The sequence below is a fragment of the Mirounga angustirostris genome, unplaced genomic scaffold, assembly GCF_029215605.1.
Source record: "Mirounga angustirostris isolate CCGP_5_RB_7025 unplaced genomic scaffold, mMirAng1.0.hap1 SCAF_1, whole genome shotgun sequence".
Classification (NCBI taxonomy): Eukaryota; Metazoa; Chordata; class Mammalia; order Carnivora; family Phocidae; genus Mirounga; species Mirounga angustirostris.
This window is the reverse complement of record NW_026991709.1, coordinates 211,498,567-211,515,614: the sequence shown is the minus strand read 5'-3', so window position 1 is coordinate 211,515,614 and position 17,048 is coordinate 211,498,567. Positions and strand designations below refer to the sequence as shown.

General features: G+C 47.9%; 1 protein-coding gene across 9 annotated transcripts in view; it reads right to left on the bottom strand.

Moving 5' to 3' along the window:
* RFX2 (regulatory factor X2) overlaps positions 1-17,048 on the bottom strand; it is an 89,388-nt gene that overhangs the window by 34,409 nt on the left and 37,931 nt on the right. For 7 of the 9 annotated variants that reach the window (XM_054504998.2, XM_064572502.1, XM_064572503.1 and 4 more), the window contains exons 2-5: positions 5,729-5,841; positions 3,918-4,007; positions 1,825-1,895; positions 46-307 (exon numbers count right to left, since the gene is read on the bottom strand). In XM_054504998.2, coding sequence (XP_054360973.1) covers positions 46-307; positions 1,825-1,895; positions 3,918-4,007; positions 5,729-5,833 — 528 coding nt within the window. In that variant the 5' untranslated portion in view covers positions 5,834-5,841. Of the gene's footprint in view, positions 1-45; positions 308-1,153; positions 1,394-1,824; positions 1,896-3,917; positions 4,008-5,728; positions 5,842-5,940; positions 6,000-17,048 lie in introns of those variants that run through there. The other 2 variants (XM_064572489.1, XM_064572508.1) reach the window with 2 other exon arrangements.

The following is a 17,048-nucleotide window of genomic DNA, read 5'->3' as shown; positions in this document are numbered from 1 at the left end:
TCTATTCAGGGTCTACCCTGCTGCCCCCGAGAGCCTCGTACATACCGTAGCTGGCGATGAGCGGGAGGTGTGGGCCAGGGAGTGTCTGGTGCTGTCCATCCCCCCGTGGATGAGATAGGCTCCCGCGCTGGAGACAATAGGGCTCCCCCCGACATCCATGGTGATGCCCACCATGCTGTGCGAGGGGACCGTTGGCGGGGAGGAGCCTGCCACGGTCACCTGGGCGCCGCCCGGGGCCTCGAAGTAAGAAGCTGCGCTGCTGGGGGCGTACATCTGAGGCTCGGGGTTGTAGGCATAGGCAGTCCGTCTGTCAGGAAGAGAGAAGGGCCTCGTCTGAGTCTCCACGGGAATCCAGCAAGACTTCACGTTAAAGCTGGAGCCCCTCGACACCAAGCACACGGGGTCATTCAGACATGAAATGTCAGGGCAGTGCAAAGTTCAAAGTGATCATTTCTGGAAATATTAAGGATCACAGGATGACTCATTGAAACTATCACTGAAAAATTCTAAGTGTGTAAAGGCGTTGCATGGGGGAGCTCCTTTGAGGAGATGGAACGATTCTGTATCTTACTGCGGTTACGTGCCATCTGCACACGGGGTAAAATGGCCTAGACCACACACGCACGCACGCATGCGATGGCATGTAGGCTGCTAAGTGTGAATTAGGCCCGCGGGCTAGCTGACAGTCCATCGCAATGCCAATCTCCTGGTATTGTGCTATGGCCACAGATGTCACCACTGGGGGAAGCGGGGCAAAGGGCACACGGGACTTGGTCCTAAGTCTGCAACTGCCTGAGAGTCCGTGATTCTTTCAAAACAGAAAGTGTTTGCAAAATGAAATTGCCTAATAAAAAGAACTAAGCGATACCAAGAATTTGTCTGATATTCTTTCACCGTTTGGATTAAATGATTCACCCTGTGGTTTGCGACTCAAATTTTTAGGTTCTGCTCGCTCGTGTAGAGCTGGCCCCAGTAAAAGGCGGTGCCTGAAGCTTAGTGGTGTGTCTCGAGAGCTTCCCTGTGGGTGGCATCGAGGCCCCTCCGACTGGCCTCCAGGAGGCCTGCACCCCTGTCCCGCCTCCCGGGGTGACAGCCGATTTAACTGTGGCACAAGATGAAGCTCAGGACGTTGATGCTGGGGCGACCTACAGACCTTGCTCAGATTTCCTGGGCTGTCCAGGCACTGACGTGCATCTGCGTATGTCTGGCACCGCCTCGGGGCTGTGCTGCAGAGATTCGCACAGCTCCGGCCATCACCGTGGCCAACTCTCATGCCCCATCCCTGAACTTCTGGAAGGAGGTCGTGGAAATCAAATGAGCCAAAGGGCTCGCGTCTTGAGCGCAATGAGCTTCATGGGAAATGTATCATTTTCTGCCCCGAACACCACATAGTTCGAAGGCAGAATGCTCTAGAAGTCCTTGACAAATGGAAAATCAAGTTTTAGCAACATCATAAACAGCCAGAGGTGGACACAGGCAAGGACGAGAAGGTAGAGACAGAAATGGTGCCTGGATTGTGAAGACTGAATCTTCTGACTTAAAAGCTGGACTGGGGTTTTGTTTCGCGTTCTGCTTTGTTGGAAAGGCTGCCTTTTACGGCAGTGAGAACTACCAAGGCCTGTGATTTCTGAAATCTCCACAGGGCTCTGATGTCCTAGAACTGTTGTAACAGTTCCAACATCACCCAGAGGAGGAGGAGGAGAAGTTTCCACACACACAGCCCCAAATGGGAAGGGGTGTGGGGAGTCGTGAGAGAAGGTTCTGGACGCGGCCCACGCTTGTCTGCGAGGAGGGCCCTTCCGGGCGGAGAGGCAACCCACGTACAAGGCTCCATTCGTGTAGACGGCGTCTCCGCCTTCCACGTACTGCACCTGCGGGGGGTACACGTGCTGCACCTGGAACGACAGCAGGTACCGGGCGTGAGGCAAGGCGGGCTCCTGGAGGGGCCGGCTGGGCGCGTCTTCTCGTGCCTTTTGCGAACAGTGACTCCTACGTGTCAGATTTCCCTCCCCAGCCGGCGCTTTCAACCCAGAAACCAGGAGAACTGGTCACCAAAAGGCCCCACGGGAATGGAGATGCTGCCGATCCACAGCTCTGCTGCATTTTCTGGGCACGGCGGCTCGTTTCCGCCGCGGAGCCCGAGGGGAGCGAGGTGGGCGGCCCCCATTCTGTGGCGGGTCGGGGGGAACCCAGCTCGCAGCTTGGAGCAAAGCTGCAGAGCAGAGCTGGGTCGGTCGGTCCCTGCCACCCGCCAGCCACTGGGCAGAGGGGTGGGTCCCGCTGGACAGGAGAAGCCAGAGCTGTGGACAGAACGTGACCTTGGGGGGGTCGGACACCCCTCACCCCCCGCAGGGCAGAGGGCTTGAGCTGGTCATACTCTACATGGCCTCCCTGACGTCCCCTTTGGGTGGCCCTGGCACCCCTCCCCAGAGGGGCGGGGGTCCTGGGAGGCACACCAGGGAGACCTTCAGTCTGAGCAGAATGGAGTGGGAGCTGGAGAGGGGCACTGGGAAGCCCCCAGCCTCGGCCTGCCGCGCCCCTGCCTTCACCTGTGGCCACGTCAGTTCAGCATCTCAGCAGACAGGGGCGCTGGCCCAGGTGGTGGAAGCCCGAGCTCCGCGCACAGAACCTTACACCCTCACCACAGAGGGAAACTTAACGGACGCCTCATCCAACCTCCTTTTGGGGTGAGAGAGTCAGGGGCTGGGTTTCATCGTGGCCTCTCTCTAAGCCTTTTCGTGGAGCGGCAGGATGGGGCTGATTCCCACCTCCTAGGACAACCCAACGCAGTGCATGATGCACACACACAAGCCCCTGGAATAGCGAGCATGCCCGAGAAGGTTCCGGGGACTAACATGCTAGGGGTGGGCTGTGCCTTAGGGGGCTGGGGGAGATGCAGAAGTCACTCTGCAAGTCCAAGCTGCCCAGAGAGAAAGGCTGGGACAGGCCCGGCCCCACAGAGAGGAAGCTTCTGGAATCATGACACTGCTCGTGTCTCCCTCAAGGAGCTGAGACAGAACCGCTGGTTCCCTGCTGGGCCTGCCAGAAGCCTTTGCTTCTCTCCCATGGCCCCGAAACCTGCCCCAGTTGCCTCCAGACAAGCGCCTCTAAACACACCAGCAATCTAAGCCGGAACCCCCTGGGCAGAGGGGTGTGCCGTCTGTCCTGGTTCCAAGAGCCTGCACTGATTTTAATTCAGCGTGTTACAGAGCTCAAGTCCGCAAACTCCAGCCCTCGGGCCAAATCTGGCCTGCCTCTTTCTGCAAATAAAGTTTTCCGGGCACACAGCCACGCCCCGCCGCTTGCATCCACAGCTGCTTTCTCAAGACAGAGGCAGAGTTCAGCAGTGGTGTCGGGGGCCGCTAGCCCGCCAAGCCGAAACATGTGCTGTTTGGCCTCTTCCAGAAAAGGTCTGCCCCCCGCTGCTCTAGGTCACCCGGACTCTGTCGAGCTGCTGATCTGTGCAGCTGTGTGCCTGGGGAGCGCTCGCTCTGAAGCTCTGTTCCGGGATCACTGGATTTCACAAGAAGCACTTCCTGGGTCATGGCATTGGTCTGAGGGTACGGCACTTGCTTCCCCAGCAAGTTCCACATTCCTTCAACCCAGACACTGGGCTTCTCTGTCTGCGTGTCCACCTCGGTACCCCAGTGCTCTACCGGGGTGCTGGCTTGCACCCCGAATGCTGAATTTCTGGATGAATGAAAGATCGTCAGCGTTCTTGGCCTGTTGCAAACTCTCTGCAGTAAAAGATTCTTTTTTTTTTTTTTTTTAAACATAGCTTCCGAAAGAACCTTCTGGTCAAGAACTGAAGATATTAAAGACAAAGGAACGGCAACAAGAGGAAAGGATGCCTCGTTCAGAGAGGGCTCCAGATCGCTAAGGGCTAACGTGTCCCATGTCCCCTGTGCTGTGGTTACCTGCTGTGGCACCTGCTGGACCCTGGGGAGGGAGATTGGCTGCATCTGGGCCCCTTTGGGAGCCGAGCCCGCTGCCTGGACCAACACCCTCTAAAAGGGAAGGAGAGAAGGATGTTTAGACTTTAGTCAGAGTTTAGCCCTTAAAACAAACACAGATTACAACCAGAGCCCTGCTACCTTCTCCACTGTCACCTTACAGACACATAAGCAGGACTCACAGGAGGACAGGACAGTGTGCACGCACGCACGCACACACACACTCGTTCACGTGCACGAGCACACGCACCTTCACCTGCCCCCAGCAGCTCTCCCTCCCTGGGGTCTGTTCTGCAAGGTGACGTGGGCTGTCCCTGGCACCACGCTGAGAGGCTGGGTGAAAAGAAGGACCCTCTAGACAGCTGTCCACACCACCTTCCCCCGGCCCTGGCACCAAGCTGGGGCTGGTGGCAGAACATGGCCGCTGTGGTGGGAAGCTGGGCCGGAGGGCGCAGGGCGGGGAGGTGAAGCGGGAGGCGCACACCTGGCTAAGTGAGGCGGCAGGAATGCCTCTCTCTGGCAAGGAGCGAGGCACCCGCTGTTGAGGGAAGGCAGGGCGGCCCGTGAGCATGAGTGCTTGCAGCTTTCCGGAAAGGGAGAGCCCCGAGTAAGCAGCAGGAAGTCTCTGCTCGAGGAGCAGAGGAGACACCTGGGCGGGCTGGATGCGTCTCTAGCAGGGATGGAAGGCCTGGAACTCGGGAGGGACACCGTGGCCACGGTGCGCCCCTGGAGGCGGGCCCCTGGCACCAGACAGCCAGGGGATGGAGGGCTGAAGGGTCAGCTTCAAGCGGGCAGGGAAACACATCAATTAGGCTACCACTGAATCTGATCATGCCCCCTTGGCACCCTGGGAGGGGCTGGCAAGGCCCACGTGGGGGCTGCTGTATTTGCAGGAAATAGAAACTAAACAAGTCTGATTGTCCTTTCTAAAATGAATAAACCTCTCTGAGGTCTGCCTTTGTGTTTTTGCTGAATGAAGGGGCGTTTTCAGCTTCATCAATTCTGTCATGCTTCTGACTTCTGGAATACGGCTCGTGGGGGGTCACACAGCCGCAGTGGGCCTCTGCACACGCCTCCAAGCTTCCAGTCTGTTCCACTGCCCTCGGCTTTGTGTGATCTTATGTCACTAACTTTATGTTTGTGTCTATGATGTATTTCCATCCATGGCAGAAACCTGGAAGTCAGGAGCCTTCATGTGGAAAGTCTCTCTGCAAATTTTAGAGATTTTTTTTTTTAAAGACTTTTTATTTATTTATTTGACACAGAGACAGATAGTGAGAGAGAGAGCACAAGCAGGGCGAGCGGCAGGCAGGCAGAGGGAGAGGGAGAAGCAGGCTCCCCGCTGAGCAGGGAGCCTGATGCGGGGCTCCATCCCAGGACCCTGGGATCATGACCTGAGCCGAAAGCAGCCGCTTAACTGACTGAGCCACCCAGGCACCCCTCTCTCTGCAAATCTTAAAGAATATATCCATTCTAATGCTAGAATTCTAACCCATCTTTTGCCTTATCCACAAAGTCTTCCTGGGTAACAGGGTTAATTCCCAGGTACGAGAAAACTTCCATTAAACGAGAGGAAGAGACTAAGTTGGTTTCTTTTCGTGTTTGTATCCTTGAGTCCTTGGTGGGACCTTTTCAACAAATAGCGACTGACATGTTAATTTGGGAAAGCTCTCTCTGCTGACCCGCGTGTTTTTCAAAACCTAAGAGGATGTGCCCCCCGCCCCTGCACCGGCCACGCCGGTTTTCCCCAAGCAGCAGGCGGGCTGGTCTGTTACCTGCGGGGAGGCTGGTACCGGCGGGGCCGCGGGGGCCTGGGCTGCCGCTGACGGACACAGAGTCACAGAAGCTGGCGAATCGGATCCACCCTCTGAATTCTGCATGCTCAGTTCTAAAGAAAGGTGGAGAGAGATTGAGTGGAGCAGGGTTGCCATCACGAAACCCCAAGAGGCAACATCAGACACGCACAAGATCGGCGAGTGGTTATTACCTACGGTCTTCAAAATTCAAATGTGTAAGGAGGACAGGGAAACGGGGGCCCAGCTGCTCCTAGAAAGAGAGGGGGTGGGGCAGGAAATGTTTTTCCCAATATAAAACCAAAACTCAGCTCTGCAGGCACTTCTCAATGGCTGGCTGGGACGACTAACTGCTTCTCCCCTGGCCAGGCTGATCCGGCTGAATGACTTCCCAGGGCTCAGACAACTGTTTACTCATTTATCCAGCAAGTCACAAGCTCTTGATGGATGCTTGCCATCTGGGGAGCTACTGTACCCCAAACAACAAGGGCGTCCTCCTAGAGCAGGGTTTCTCTCCCTCAGCACTGGGGACCACCAGGGCCGGATCGTTCTTCACTTGGACCCCGGCATCCCTGACCTCTGCTCATCAGATGCCCAGAGCGCCGCTCTCCCCGCCCCGCCCCACCGTCATGACAACCAAAAATATCTCCAGACACTGTCCAAGGGAGGAAAAAGGCGATACACAGTGGAAGTAAAGAAGCATTTTATCTTGGGCTGTATAGAAGTGCTGCCTTCTGTTCCTAGAGATCCTTGCCGATGAGAAAGCATAAAAGTGTATTTCTTTGCAGCCAGATGCATATATCTTTCAAATAGGTAGTTTAAAAATTCTATACAGAAAGACTCATTTTTTTTTAAAGATTTATTTATTTGAGAGAGAGAGAGAGAGCAAAAGCAGGGGGAGTGGCAGAGGGAGAGGGAGAAGCAGACTCCCCACCGAGCAGGGAGCCTGACGCAGGGCTCCATCCGAGGACCCTGAGATCATGACCTGAGCAGAAGGCAGAAGCATAACCGACTGAGACACGCAGGCACCCCCAAAAGACTCACTTCATACCGGGACAACGTGGCAGCTGATACAAAAAAATCATTCCATGAAAATGCTCAAGGGCAAACGGTCTTCACTCTTTAAGAACCGACTGCTCTTGGCATTTGAGAAGCTGTTAAATATGCGAACTGCAGAGAGGGGGTGGCTCTGTGGGCAGGTGCACCCCTGTCCTGTGCATGTCCCCCCAGCTGTTAAGTGGAGTCTCCCCACTTCTGCTTCATGGGGAGCCCTGAGCAGCACGGCACACACCACGCCCCGCAGTGCCCAGGACGGACTGCCAGAACGTTACACATGCTTCCGCAGCCCAGGAACTCCCACCTCTAACAACGAAGGAAGAAAGCAGAGAGCAGTGTGTGGGTGTTTATCTCTGAGTGTTGGCTTAACCCCATCTTCACCGACGAGGAATATTCTAGGACTCCCATTCCCCTCCCAAAGCCCTTGGTACCCTGAGAGCCACAGGACGGATCCGTGGATGTGTTGCCTGCGCCTATGGCAGGTTCCCAGGTCCCTGACTTAGTCCTTACCACTAGATGTCCTCAGAGGCACGTGGTGACTGGCATCCCCCACTTTCTTCTTTTAGGGAAGAAGGAGATGGAGAATTTCCAACGTGTATTTATTTTCTGGGTCTCCAACTCTCTGCCTTCCCAATAATTCCCTGACTTTTGGAATTATTCTGTAGGAAGTTGCTTAATCGAGGTCTTATTTACAATTTTCCCCAACGTTGGAACCAGTCATCTGCACCCCACACACTACTTTGTTCCAATCTGAAGCCAGGAAGTGGGTCACTTCAGTGGTAGTGGGAGGAAATCGCTGGACTAGGGCTCTTTGTGGAGAGAGTCCACTGGTCACAGAGTGGGAAAGCTGACTCAGAGGCCAGTTCCTTGTTCACAGGCAGAAATAATAGTGCTCCGAAGCCTAAGTCTTATTAAAACCAGGGGAGCCTGTGAGAGTGTGAGGCTCGACAGTGAGCCCATGCTCGGCTCACTGTGGCCAGAATGCAACTTCCAGAATGCAAGTTATTCAAGATCGTGCCAGGTTTTCACATGAATGTGTTTCCTAGATTAACACATTGTTTGCCATGTGCTGTTTGTCACAGTGTTTAGTGCACGGTGTTTAGGCCAAGGGTCGCCAAAGCTTTTCTGCCAAGGACCAGAGACTTTGGGGTACACCTGGTCCTATTACAACTACTAGACTTTGCTGTCCTGGCACAAGAGTGGCCATTGCTCACACACACACACACACACACACACACACAGAATGATCCTGGTTGTGCTCTAATAAGACTTCATTTAGAAAAAAAAAAAGGTGACAGGCCAGGTTTGGCCTGTAGACCATAGTTGCTGGTCCTTGGTTCGTATAATTTGCGTTTGCTGAAGTGATGTGGGTTTGGAAGATGGGTAGAAAAATGTTACTGTCTGGATCAAAACCTTGAGGTCCAGGGGCCCTGGATCTAGTGTGGAGTCCTTGTGTCCACATCTCCCCAACATGGCAGAACGAGGGGCCACAAGGGATGACCCAAACTGTTAGGAGGATGAAGCTGCCGGCATTTAAAGACAAATGGAATTATCATCTGGTCTGAAATGACAGCAGTGCTCCTGAAGGTTATAAAGTCACAAATAAAATCGCCAAATCCTGGAACCTCAGGAGCCAGGTACAGCCCTTGAAACTGAAGACAGGAGTTTGGGCACAAGGGACAAGTCACTCTGGGGAGTTGTAGTGGGTTGAACAGTGACCCCCACAACTCATGGCCACTCAGAAGCTCTGAATGTGACCTTCTCTGGAAAGAGTGTCTTCGCAGAGATAACCAAAGTAAGGATCAAGAAGAGGTCATACTGGAGTAGGGTGGGCCCGAAATCCAAGGACTGTGTTCTTGTAACAGACAGAATGGGACACGCGGGGAAGAAGGCCACGTGATGATGGAGGCAGAAAGGGTGGGATGCAGCAACACGCCAAGGAAGCCAAGATGGCTGGGGCCACCAGAAACTGGAGGAGGCAGAAAGGATCCTTCCCTAGAGGGAGCACAGCCCGCCGACACCTTCTGGTGTCGTGAGAGGACAAGTTTCAGTTGTTCCAAGCCACCCAGTCTATGGTACTTTGAATGGCAGCCCCAGGGACCTCATGCAGGGATCCATACGATGAGCAGCACAGCTGGGACAAAAGCATCCCGTGCAATGGCTTCTGGGTAGTGCTTCAGTGCACAACCTGGGCAGTTGATAAATATTTACCAAATGAATAAATACTTCAGTGTCTCCTTAGTATTACAGCCCACACTGAATTATACAAGATGATATATAGTGTTTCAGCTAGTGAGAGTCTACATAAAGTTCCAGGACATTTACAGTCTACCTCGTTATTTTAAGGATGTGTAGGACTATTCTGGGAAATGTAATGACCTTTGGAGACTGACTGTTCTACTCGCCCTGAACACATCCCTTAATGTTAGCATCAGAGACAGATGACAGACCCATGGGGGCCAGCCTGGCTGCTCCAATATGTCGAGGGCATGAAATCCTTCCCTACCCATCTAAGATAACCAAGGTCATACGTTGCATATAAGCTGGTCTGGTTTCCTGAATTTTGTTTCTCTGAATTTCTTTTTATCTGGGTCCATTAATCCAGGACTCCTAACACATCAAAGTTAAGGTTTTTTAAAAAATTGTTTCTTAAGAGGTATGCAACAGCACTGGCTTTCAGTAATGGTGGAGTAGACTGGCTGGACCAACCCTCCTGCAGGTAACAGTTAAGAAATCTTGACAAAATATTAAAACACACAACACTTACACACACACACACACACACACACACCTATTTAAAGACATTGGGGGCTGATCAAAGCAGGCAGACATTGCCCAGGAGTCCACCCTTGAAAGACCTCTGTCACAGACCAGTGATTCTGAATTTTTGCCAGGGGCATGCCCCAGTCCACGAATGCTTAGGTGGCGGAAAGCAGCAATCTGGTTGTCTTGAAGTGTGAGAGGAGACAGTTCAGAATATTAGGGGGAAGTCCTGGAAGAGAGAGAGCCACAGAGGGGGAAAGCCCCCAGATCTGCCTACAGTCTATCCAAATCTTTGGCCAACTGACTAACCTACACTTGTGTGGGGAAGACACCAGGGGTTTGGGAGAAAAACCAGCAGCTCAAAGATGAACAAACTTAGAGGAGATTTCAGCTACTGCTGAAAAAGATATATTTGCATGAGGGGCAGGGTTTGAGTCCAGCCAAGATAAACACTAGCAGAGGGAACACAACAGAATCCAGAAATTCTACAACATAGCATTCATGATATCCAGGACCCAATAAAGACCATGAACTAGGAGAAGAAATAGCTACGACCCATACCCAAGAAAAAGAAGGGAGGAGTCAATTATAACCAAACCATGATAATTCAGGTGGTACAGATAAAGCAGCTACTAAAAATATGTCCAAGAACTTAAAGGAAGTTATATGCACAATAAATGAACATATAGGAATCCCAATGGGGGAGGACAAATTATTAAAAAAAATTAGTAGAAATTCTGGAGCTAAAAAGTGCAATACCTAAAATGGAAATTTCACCGACTACACTTAACAGCTGATTAGAAATGGCAGAAGGAAGAGTTAGTGAACTTGAAGAGAGATCAATGGAACCCAATCTGAAGAACTGAGAGGGGAAAAATTGGAGAAAAATGAACAGAATATGCAATCTAACATATATGTAACTGAAGTCCCAGAAGAAAAGGAGAGAATGGGAGAGGAAAAAGATATATCTCTTAAATTTGGTGAAAGACATCAACTTACAGATCCAAGAATTTCAACAAAGCCCAAGAATGATAAATACAAAGGAAACTAACTTAGATGTGTCATATTTAAACTGCTAAAATTAAAAAAAGAAAAAGAAAATCTTGAAAGCAGCCAGAGAAAAACCACATATTATATTAAAAGGAACAATAGCATGAATGATAACTGACTTCCATCAGTGACAATGGTGACCAGAAGACAATGGGATGACATATTTAAAGTGCTGGGGGAAAGCTGTCAACCTAGAATTCTATATCCAGCAAAACTATTCTTAAAAGAAAGGTGGGACAAAGACATTTTATGATAAACAAAACTTGAGAAATTTTGTTGCCTACACTATGAGAAACACAAAAGCAAGTTCTTCAGGGTGAAGGGAAATAACACCAGATGGTAAACTTGGATCTGCAAGAAGGAATAAAGATCACTTGAAATTATAAGTATGTGGGTAATTACAAAATACTGTATTGTTTCCTTTCTCTTCTTTTAATTTCTTTAAAATACATCTATTTACAAAAAATTATAACACTCTATTGTGTGTTTTTATAACATACGTAGAATCTATACAACAATAATAGCATGAAGGAATGAGGAGGGGTAAATGGAATTAGACATGCAAGGTTCTTGTATTTTACAACATGTAGTAGTCTTATTTGTGATAAATTAAAGATACATAATGTAATCCCTAAGGTAATCTCTAAAAATAAATAAATAAATAAAACCCCAAAACATATAGCTTAAAAATTAATGAAGTTACAAGTAAATGAGATGCTAAACACATTTGTCCTCAAAAAAGGCAGCTAATGAAGAACAAAGGAACAAAATCCAGATGAAACAAATAGCAAAATGGCTTTCCTAAATTCAGATACATTAATTATTACATTAAGTGTAAAAAGATTAAACGTTTGAATGAAAAGACAGGAATGGTCAGGCTCAATTTAAAAAAAAAAAACTAAGATCCCATGATATGCTGCATTTTTAAAAGAAACCCTCTTTTTATTTTTAATTTTTTGGAAGATTTTATTTATTTATTTGAAAGAGAGAGGGAGTGCATGCAAGCGACGGGGGGGGGGGGGGGGGTGGCGTGGACAGGGCTAGGGTAGAGGGCAGAGAGAGAGGGAAAGGGAGAATCCCAAGCGGACTCCACACTGAGCACAGAGCCCCATGTGGGGCTCGATCCCATGACCCTGAAATCATGACCTGAACTGAAACCGAGAGTTGGATGCTCAACCGACTGAGCCACCAAGGCACCCTGAAACACTCATTAAATACAAAGGCACACATGGGTGGAAAGTAATAGAATGGAAAAGGATATACCATGCAAACTCTAATTAAGCTGGAGTGGCTGTAATAATGAGACAAAATTCCTTCAAGACAAGGAATACTACTAGAAATAATGAGGGAGGGACATTCCATCCTGATAAATTGATAATGACATAATCATTATGTGTATGCACCTAGTAGTATAGCTTCAAAATACACAAAGAAAAAATTAATAGAACTAAAGGAAAAAATAGATAAAGAGTCACAGTTAGAGATTTTAGACACTCTTCTCTCAGTAATTTTGATAGAAACTAAACAAAAACACCAGGAAGGATTTATCTGGGTAACACTATCAACCACAGTGATCTGACATTTATAGAGCACAACAACCCAAACCTGCACGTTCTTTTCAAATGTACAAGGAATATTCACTAAGATGGGTCATATTCTGGGCCACAAAACAAGTCTCAATACGTTTCAAAAGATTGAATTATATAGAGCATATATGTATTTTGACAAGAGAATAAATTAGAGGTCAGTAAGATGTCTAGAAAAATGCTAAATACTTAGAAAATTTAAAATACACCTCTAAAATAACCCATAGGCAAAGAATAAACCATAAAAGAAATTAGAAAATATTTTGAACTGAATAATAATGAAAACACCATATATCAAAATTTAGGGATGTATCTAAAGCAGTGCTTAGAGGGAAATGTTTAGCTTTATAAACAAATTAGAAAGAACGGTTTAAAAATCAATCATTTAAGTTTTCAGCCTTAGGAAGCTATAAAAAGACAAGCAAACTAAACTTAAGCAGAAAAAAGGAAATAATAAAAAAGAAATAAAACTCCACAAACCATGGAGAAAATGAACAGAACCAAAATTTCCCCCAAACTGAAATTTCTTTGAAAAAGAAATGAGCTATAAAAGCCATGAAAAGTCATGGAGGAAACATAAATTCATCCTATTAAGTAAGAGTAAATCCATATGTGCTGTATGATTCTAACAATACAACAATTCTGGAAAAGGAAAAACTATGGAGAAGGTAAAAAGATCAGTGGTTGCCAGAGGTTTAAGGGGAAGGAGGGATGAATCGGTGGAGCACAGAGGATTTTTAGGGTAGAGAAATTACTCGGTGTGATACTGTAATGGTGGACACATGTCATTATACATCTGTCCAAACCCAGAGAATGTACAACATTAGGAGGGAACCCCGATGTCAATTATGGACTTTTGGTGATGAAGATGTGTCATGTTAGTGCAAGTCTCATCTACAAATGCACCACTCTGGTGGGGTATGTTAGGCGTGTGTGAGGGCAGAGAGTACACAGAAAATCTCTGTACCTTCCTTTCAATTTTGCTGTGAGCCTAAAACTGCTCTAAAAAAGATAGTCTGGGGCACCTGGGTAGCTCAGTTGTTCAGCATCTGCCTTTGGCTCAGGTCGTGATCCCGGGGTCCTGGGATTGGGTCCCACATCGGGCTCCTTGCTCAGCCAGGAGCCTGTTTCTCCCTCTGCCTGCTTGTGCTCTCTCTCTCTGTGTCAAATAAATAAATAAAATCTTAAAAATATATAAAAATAAAAATAAAAAAGATAAGGTCTTAGAAAAAAGATTGGCAACTCCCTATAAAAGACTGGTAAGAGAAAGAAAAAAAACCCAAATTGCCAATATAAAAAATGAAATGAGGTACACCATTACAAATCTTATAGAAACCAAAATCACAAGGAACTCTTATGAACAGCTTTAGCCAATAAATTCACCAACTTAGATCAAATGAACAGTTTTTGGGGAAAAACACAACACACAAAACTGACACAAGATGAAATAGAAAATGTGAATGCCATATTAGCAAAGAAATTGAATATGTTATTGAAAGCCTCCTTACAAAGAAAACTTCAGGCACAGAGCCTTTCACTGTTAAATGTATAAAACACTGAAAAAGGAATTAATACACAAATTTCATCAGAAAATACAGAAAGGAATACTTCACTCATTTTAGGAGGTCATCAAAACCCTGATGCCAAAACTTGATAAAGATATTACAAGAGAAGTATTTAGACCAATATCTCTCATGAACATGTATGCAAAAATGATACAAAATATTAATAAATCAAAGCCAGCAATATAAAACTAATAACCCATACTTACATTTTCAACTGCTTTTTTTCCCTAATGAAGCCCCAGCTCCTTTCCTCCTCAAATGATTTTTGACAAAGGTGTCAAAGCAACTCAACAGAGAAAGGAAAGTTGTTTAAATAAATGATATATCCACATGGGAAGAAGAAAACAAATGAACTTCAATCCCTATCCTATACCACACACAAAAATGATTTTAAATTAGATCATAGACTTACTCATAAAAACTAAAACTATAAAACTTCTAAGACAAAACATAGGGGCATAGGCAAGAGTTTCTTAGACAGAATGCAGAAAGTAGTAAGTATGACCAAAGAACTCGATAAGTTAGATTTGTGAAAACGGAAAACTTCTGTTCATTAAAAGACTTCAAGAACACAAATCAGGGGCGCCTGGCTGGCTTAGTTGGAGGAGCATGTGACTCTTGATCTTGGGGTCATTAGTTTGAGCCCCATGTCAGGTATAGAGATTACTTTAAAAATAAATAAATAGGGCGCCTGGGTGGCTCAGTTGGTTGGGCGACTGCCTTCGGCTCAGGTCATGATCCTGGAGTCCTGGGATCGAGTCCCGCATCGGGCTCCCTGCTCAGCGGGGAGTCTGCTTCTCCCTCTGACCCTCTTCCCTCTCATGCTCTCTCTCTCAAATAAATAAATAAAATCTTAAAAAAAATAAAATAAATAAAAAATAAAATAATAAATAAATAAGCTTTAAAAAAAGATTTTATTCATTTATTTGAGAGAGGGAGCAGAGCAAGAGAGAGAGAGAGAGAGAGCACAAGCAGGGGGAGAAGCAGAGGGAGAGGGAGATGCTGACTCCCTGCTGAGCACAGAGCCAGACTCGGGGCTTGATCCCAGGACTCTGGGATCACGACCTGAGCCAAAAGTAGATGCTTAACCGACTGAGCCACCCAGGAGCCCCTACATAAATAAACTTCTTAACAACATCACACAAATCAGTAAGCCACAGTCTGGGCTTTGCAAAAAATATCTGCAAAACGTGTATCTGACAAAAGGCTTTTATCCACAATATGTAAAAACTCCTACAATTTAATAATAAAAAGACAACCTAATGGGCAAAAGACTTTAACAGCCTCTTCACAAAGATACCCAGATGCCCAACAAGTATATGAAATGGTGCTCAACAGTGTTAGTCACTAGGGAAATGCAAATTAAAACCACAATGAGATACTAGTAAACCCTCGCTAGAATGGCTAAAATAAGTCTCGCAACAAACAGTGTTGTGAGCACAGGGAGAAATCGTATCTCTCACATGCTTGTGGGAATGTAAAATGATACAATCATGTCAGAAAAAAGGTTTGACAGTTTTGTAGAAAGTTAAGCCCACCCTTTAGCCCAGAATTCCTCTCCGAGGTGTTCATCTGGGAAATACGGAAACACGTCTACAAAAAAAAAAAAAAAATCCCTGTACACACAGGTTTACAGCAGTTCTATTCACAACAGCCAAAAAGTGCAAAAACCCAAATGCCCACGTCAGGAGAGGAGATGAGAAATTGTAGATTTCTCTCCATGAGAACAGGGTGTGCATTCCATGGAATACCCATTTGTCAATATTAGACAGTCAAGATTTGTGCATCTACAGTATGTAAATTTTAACCTGAAAAACCGTGTAAAAATATGATCATGGAGTGGAGGGTGGGGGTGTGTGGGTGTAAGTGGCACAAGATGGCAGAGTGATGGTAAGTGTACAGCCTGGTGACAGCTGCACCCGGTTCATTATACTCCTTGTTGGTTTTGTAGATGTTTGAATTTTCCATACCAAAAAGTTAAATAAAAAACCCACTTGGCAATCAGTTTTCAGCCCCAAAGGGTACGTGCCGGCATATTTTATCACTGCCTTCCTCCACAAGCTCTGGTTTGCTATGCTAGCAGCCCTTGGAGATGAAAAGAGTAGGTCAGGTGGTCCCTCTAGAAAGTGTGAGGCCGGATCTGAGTGACCCCTCCACCTGGCAGAACAGGGGCCAGCCAGGAGGGGAAGCGAGAGGGCTGGCCCCGCGGATAAGGGCACCAACCAGCCACATTCAGCGGGAAGTTTGGGAATCCCTAAATTCTGCTGGTCAGGCTCCTCATTGACGGCAGTCCCCTGAGACGCCCTAGACACACTCTCGTAGGTCTATGTGCGGGTCTGCGCTTCTGCTCTGAACTTGAACTTCAACAGGAACTGGGTGGGAATCATTCAGTGACTGTCTTTCCTGCTTGCTCGACCAGCTTCATTTGTCCTCTCTCCTGTTTCTCTGCACAAGGCTGGGGCCTGAGCATTCTTTCCTTGACTCCCTTCATCTGTGGCCACTCTCGACTGGGTCCCAGGGGCCTCAGGATGGCCAATAAAAAGGAGAGAGGCCTCGATACGAGCCATTGCCCAGCTTGGCGAGGTTGGCCCCAAGCTCCCGGAGCTCAGAAACACACCCAGTGTGTTGTTTGTAAGCCTAGCACATTTCATTGGCCATCTGGTCCCAAATGAAGACACACTTGAGGAATAAAGTGGGCAAGCGAGGCCTCACTGGATCGTGGAGAAGGCACAGTGGACCCGGGGACGCTGCTCGGGACACTCAGCAGGGGGAGCCTGTGCGAGATTCCCCCCTCCCCCAGTGTAAGTGAGGGGCAACGGGCGGGGATCACACCCGATGAATGGATCTGCCCCGGGCACAAAGGGAAGAGGCTTCTGTTTACAGGAAAATACTCCGGTTGCCTAGTAACCAGTAATGACAGGAAAGGAAACGCAGAAAAAGCTGAGGGCAGTTCTGGGCCCTGCTCCTGGCCGGGCGCTGACTCACCGCGACCTGAAGCAATCTCATTTCTATTCCTGTTCTTCCATATGCCAAGCGGAGGGGTCACCTGCCTTACATAGGTCTCATGGTATTTAGAAAGCATCTTGTCATCTTCTCTGTAAGGAGCAAAGAGCAAGCACAGCGGGTTTTAGTTCCCTTCGTTCTGATTGGCCAGTTAACTTCCGCTTTGGGGAGACACCTGGCCTTTTCCTTTTCCTTTGGGGAGAGACGCATGGCCTCCTCAAAGCTAGTGGTTCATGTTCTCCTGGCGCAGGGCAGCACCTGGATGGCACCAGGCTCCCT